The 6,107-nt window shown below is 33.9% G+C and overlaps 1 protein-coding gene across 1 annotated transcript; it reads left to right on the top strand.

Annotated features, from left to right (window-relative positions):
* The first annotated feature begins 839 nt into the window (after positions 1-839).
* Positions 840-2,022, top strand: LOC143589209 (uncharacterized). Its single transcript, XM_077070036.1, has 3 exons — positions 840-1,189; positions 1,537-1,749; positions 1,821-2,022. Exons 1-3 carry the CDS (start codon positions 962-964, stop codon positions 1,878-1,880), a joined length of 501 nt encoding a protein of 166 aa, XP_076926151.1. The 5' UTR covers positions 840-961; the 3' UTR covers positions 1,881-2,022.
* The last annotated feature ends 4,085 nt before the right edge of the window (positions 2,023-6,107 follow it).

The raw sequence follows: 6,107 nt of genomic DNA, 5'->3' as shown, positions 1-6,107 counted from the left end.
ATCGAGAGGTGTTTCGGGGTTCTAAAAAAACGTTGGCATTATGTGAAAAACCCTTGTCGTGTATGGACGTTGGAAAAAATGAGCGATGCCATGTATACGTGTATCATATTGCATAATATGATTTTAGAAGACGAGGGAAAAACAATATGTCAACACTATATACCAGGAATCGTTCCAGAACAGTTCCCTGAACCAACCCAAGAACAACGAACGTATAACATTCACCAGCTCACATCAAGTGATATACATAACCAACTGAAGGCGGGTTTGGTTCAACACGTGTGGGATAATCGTCCCGTTGAGGAGGAGGACGAAGACGGGTACGAGAACGAAGACGAGGATGAGGACGCTGACGAGGAAGGGGATGAAGATGAAGATGAAGACGAATAGATTAGTTTTTTTATAGAAATTTTTATGTGTATTTTTATTTTGGTGTGTTTTTTTAATATAATTTATTTTTATTATTCGTGTATTTTTTTAGTTTATGTATTTTTTTGTATTTATTTTTTAATTTTAATACATTTTTATTTAATTATTTAAATAAATTGGTTTTTATTTAATTAGTTTAATTATGAAAAGAAGATAATAAAAAAACACATTGTAGGTCCAACTTGTAGTCCCTACACCATTACACCCTAAAACAAATTTCCACTCCATGCTGACTAAGTGCCAAGTGTCACAATTCGTCCTTAATTGTAGGCCCTCCACTACACATGGCCAACGACAACCAAGGGATCTTTCGAATTAATTACAAAAGATTTCTCCATTATTAATTAGATTAAATTAAATATTTATATAAAAAAAAAACAACAACCGACACCATTGAAGTGTGGACTCGCAGGCACCCACCAGTCATCATTTTTCAACCAGTCCACACTGAATTTAGTAACCTTCCAACCACTCAATTCCACCTTCATTCCATTCTCAATCCCGATTCATTCACGGATCAAATCACACAGAAATGAATGACGCCGAACCACCCAAGAAAGACTCCTTAACACCCAACACCAACGCCACCAATTTGTTCACCAAAACTCGATACAAGTTCTGGGCTATTACCGCCATCTTGCTCCTTGCTTTATGGTCCATGTTCACCGGATCCGTCACTTTAAAATGGTCCGCCGCCGGTAACGATAATAACCCCCTTTCCGATTCCTTCGATTCGCCTGTTCGCGACCTCGATATCCTGGTACCAGTTATTACAGTTTCTTGTTAGCTAAGTTTGAGTTAACATTATAATTATTATAATTAAAATAATAGATGATAATGCTTCAATGAAAATAGGTTTTTGAGTTATATTTCCGATTAATTTTTTTTTCCTAGTGTCACGGGAAAAAATCCTCACTTTAGAAAGGCTAAATCTTTTTTAATACTTTAATACCGTTAGGCCAAATGTCCTTTGTGTTCTATAAATAATAATATTGGGACTTATCCAATCTTCGGGTTATTTTTTTCTTTGAGTTATATCAATCTGTTTTTGAATTGATCTCAAATTCAATTGAATTGAATCTGAGTGTAGTTTTGTGAATAATTTAGGAAGTAGAGGAGCGAGAGAAACTCGTTCGAAGGTTTTGGAACGTGTACACACACAGCAAAACGACGTCGTTTCCGAGGTTCTGGCGAGAAGCGTTCGAGGCAGCGTACGAGCATTTGACTAGCGATGTCGCGGAAGTGAGAAACGCAGCGGTTTCGCAGATCGCAAAGATGTCGTTGGTTTCTGTGGATGTTGAACCGTTCTCTCTTAATTCGGTTTGTTTTCGATTACACGCTAATTAACCTTAGATGATGTTGTTACATTAACGAAAAATTTGGGTATGTAGGATTTGGGAGGAAGAAGGAAGAGGTTGAGGCATGGTGTCGGCAGGAAGGCAATTGTTTAGGTATGCACACCAAGTGTTTGATAAAATGTCGGCATGTACTACAAAGTTTCACTTTACTGAATACCGAGTGAAGTGTGTTTTAATAGCCCTTTTTAAGTGCCAGGGCTAACCAGGCCAACAGTTATACATGATATGTTATAAGTTAAAAATAATAATATTGGATTGGGATATTGGTAACCTTGACTTAACTTCGTCACTTTTCTTTTATGTTATGTGTTGTGTATAATATAATGTTTTTACGTACGACCATTAAATAAAACAACTGTATCCGGTAAATCTTATAAATATCAAAGTTATGGCATGACCTGAGAATGATTGAATATAAGCAAACCTTATCTCTATCCATGTAGATTAAGAGGTTGCTAACATAGTAAATAGGAGTACATATAATCATCATAAACAACATACAAACATATACTCAGGAAAACATACACTTGTAAAGTTCACCTAAGGGGCAAGAGAATCTAAGTTATAAGACACAAGAGTATCATCCTTTGAAAATTCTTAATCTTAGTCTTGTGTCTTCACGAATACCTATCATAGACCATGTTCTCAAAGAAGCGAAACTCTAATCAATTATGACTAATTGGCTCACCTCAAATAAATCACCTCCTCTCCAATACAGTGAAAGTTTTCATAGCTCTAACCGGTATCAATGTCTACATCCTCTTCACATGTTTAAACCATCTTAATCTCCCTTCATTTATCTTATCTGATATACTATTATCTGATATACTAGACACTTCTAACATTTCCATGAAAACCTCATTTTCCTCTCAAGTCTAATCTTGTGTATTCACAAATTTCATGTTATACCGCACGTATGGGCACTAAATAAAATACAAAAATGAAACTCATAAAAGACTTGATTCATCAATCATATTAAGTTGAAAAACATGATATAAGTTCAAAACTCTAATGGGTTTGGCTAACAACCCCCCCCCCCCCCCCCCCTTCTCTCTTTCACCTCAAGTTAGCAAAATTGGTAAGCGAGTAAACCTAACGCATTGAGAGACCCAAACCAACTCATGTTACCATGTTTCATCGTCAAACGATAACCCATCATAAATCATAATTTTGTGAAAGAGACCTTTCAAGGAACAAATTTTATAATGGGAGTTTTAAATTAAGGGTGATCTGGCGGTTTGTTTGTTATCCTTAAACATAACAATTTAGTACTATTTCATGTATGTTATACCAAAAAGTAAAGTGTAAGGTTTGATTAATTATGTGATTTTTATATAATAAGTTATTTTGTGTAACTGTCCCATCAGCGTTTCCTACATTGGCCAACTATTTTAATTCTTTCTTGTTTCCAAAGTTACCAGTCTAGCATAAACAGGAGAACCTGGTTTATTTGTTAGGTAGTTTTATGATATTTGATTAAAAAACTGTAAACGTGAAGCTTGTTGACCGAAGTTTTCGGTTCAGGTCATTTGATTATGGTCAATTGTTCTTGAGCCATTTGAGTATCCATATGGATTCAATATCGGGTTTTGACCATTTTGACACTCCTAACTGCACAAAAAACACATGTATTCGTTCACAAACAACTCGATCAGTTGGACTCAATACCATACTAAAGAAACAACATATATTCTTTGAACTTCGACTAATTATGTATATAATCATAGGTCGGTGTTAATACTTTCGTTGTGTACTATGGTTTTGCTGGCGCCCACCCCTGTCCCCTGACAACTAAAAGTTGGAAGTATGCATATGTTTATAATTCTATATCATTCTTGTTTCATACATTCGTCTTCATTATGTAACTTCTTATTACTCCATCCTGCAAAGTAGTCCTTTAACTCCCACACCATGCTAAAGTTCGGTGAGTTGGCAGAAAGCTTAGATTTATGCATTTATGTTATTAACTTAATCCCATATTAGTGACTGCTTTAAGAAGCAAAGATTACAATTCTAACCTCCTAAATTTACGATGTTGATTTGTCAATTTTCCCAAAATATACTAATTTTATATGATACTATAAGCTTATGTTGACAAATGAACAGGTACATTTATAAAAAGAAACAAATATTCTAAAACTACCGCTTTGGTTCATCCTACTAATAAAGATAGAATTTTATGATAACCAATGCTTATGTTGAATTGCAGGTCTGGTCGAGCTTGGTGGCATAGTGTTTGGAAGGGGTTGAACGGGTCTTAAATGGGTTAGTGGGTGGACCCTTTTAATCGAGAAGTGTTAAATGAGTCAGCTCATTTAACTAAACAGGTTAAACAGTCAGGACGACTTACTTAGTTACATAGGTTGACCAACTAACCTATTTTGGGTCCGTTAACAAAATTTTTAATTCAATATCAATCTAACACATTTAAGCAAATATTACTATAGTACCCTTGTAAAGTTAACAAGTTGGTTTGTGGGTTTGTCCTTACAAAACTATTAATTTTATATCATAATTAAATCTTTTGATAATAAAATACGAGTTCATTTTTAAATATTTTTTTAGCTAAGAAAATAAGATTACTATGGGACCACCCTTCTAGGTTTCAACACTACCAATTTGGTTTGTCTTCATAATAAAGATGGAATTAAGTAAAGTGCAATTTTCGTCCTTGTGGTTTGACAAATAATGCGAATTTAGTTCAAAAAATTTATTTTTTTGCATATGGACCCTCCATGTTTCCCATTTTTTTGCCAATTACATCCAAATCACTAACTCCGTTAAATTTAACCGTTAAGTCAGGGGTAGACATGTCTTTTCACTTTCTTTATTATAATACTTATTTTAGTGAACTGCGGTTTTCGTTCTTGTGGTTTGTCCAAATCTACGGTTTTAGTCAAATAGTTTCAAGTTTGCAATTTTCGTACTTGTAGTTTCATTTCACTTGCAATCAAACCCAAATTTATTAACCTCGTTAATTTTGGACGTTAATCCATTTGTGTGCCCCTCACGTGATGACCAGTTTTGTCGTGTCTCTCCCTAAATAAACTTCAGTCCTAATTCGCAAGCCCCCTCACGTGAGGGGCTGGGGTATATTTGGGAAAAAAGAAAAAAAAACATGGAACAAAACTGCCCCTCACGTGAAGGGCACAATGATGGTTTAATGACCAAACTTAACGGTACTAGGGAATTCGGGTTTAATTGCAAGTGAAATGAAACCATATGAAAGAAAATTGCAAACTTGACTATTGTATTAAAACCGCAGATTTGGACAAACCACAAGGACGAAAACCACAGTTCACTAAAATAAATATTATAATAAAGAAATAGTGAAACACATGTCTACCCCTGACTTAACGATTAAATTTAACGGAGTTAGTGATTTGGATGTAATTGGCAAAAAATGGGAAACGTGGAGGGTCCATATGCAAAAAATAATTTTTTTGAACTAAATTCGTATTATTTGCCAAACCATAAGGACGAAATGGCACTTTACTCGATGGAATTTAATGATAACTAATGCTTATGTTGACATTGTATGGAAATTCGTCTTTATTTATTTATTTATTATTTATTTATTTTTTTGGTACGAATTGCAGGTTAGGTCTGGCTGGATGGCATAGTGTTTGGAACGGGTGAACTTGGAAAATTGTAAATTTTGGTAATGTTATCAGGTGACAAAGTACAATATTTTTTTCTTGAATATTTTAAGTGATATTTTATGATTTTTGGATGCATGAATTGCATGTCTATTAACATGTTATGATAGACAAGGATCAAATGACTTTCTATGTTAGTTAAAAACACATCACCAAAGTTTAGGATATTTGCACTCAATGTCTGTAAGTTGTTGGTTGATTATTTTAATTTGTCAATATTTTTTTTTACAGGATTAGGGGGCTACTGATACATTCAACGGAATTTTTGAAACGCAGAGCAATAGATAGGAAATGTGAAACAACCTTTTTGAGGAGGTGAATAAAGTTGTGGGTTTGGCTGTTCATGAGTGTGATAAAGTTGTATGTATGTGTACTGATTAATACAAAAAAAAGATGTGTTGTACTGATTAATACATGCATGTGCCCATTTAAGATGATACATTTACCAAAATATACATTCAATATTATCAACCAAACCTAACAATTAACTAAAAACATAAATAAATATACCCATGAAAACAAATTTTATATGACCCATTACGAAAAAGATAAATCTCACACAATCACAAAACATAACAAATCAATAAAAACTTACATTAGAATATATAAAAGCCCACAAACATAAAAACATTGCTTAACAAACTTAAAAAATATATAACTT

The sequence above is a fragment of the Bidens hawaiensis genome, unplaced genomic scaffold (genome assembly GCF_021521415.1).
Source record: "Bidens hawaiensis isolate Kalapana, Puna unplaced genomic scaffold, B.hawaiensis_p1.1 tig00037275_1, whole genome shotgun sequence".
Taxonomy (NCBI): Eukaryota; Viridiplantae; Streptophyta; class Magnoliopsida; order Asterales; family Asteraceae; genus Bidens; species Bidens hawaiensis.
Note: the sequence above shows the minus strand (reverse complement) of the source record. Positions and strands in the feature narration are given on the sequence as shown.

What these genes read in the sequence shown, in the direction of transcription:
- LOC143589209 (XM_077070036.1), top strand. Translation starts at nt 962, where the DNA reads ATGAATGACGCCGAACCACCCAAGAAAGACTCCTTAACACCCAACACC. An exon ending in TTCGCGACCTCGATATCCTG is followed by an intron (nt 1,190 to 1,536) that starts GTACCAGTTATT and finishes TGAATAATTTAG; the next exon opens with GAAGTAGAGGAGCGAGAGAA. An exon ending in AACCGTTCTCTCTTAATTCG is followed by an intron (nt 1,750 to 1,820) that starts GTTTGTTTTCGA and finishes TTGGGTATGTAG; the next exon opens with GATTTGGGAGGAAGAAGGAA.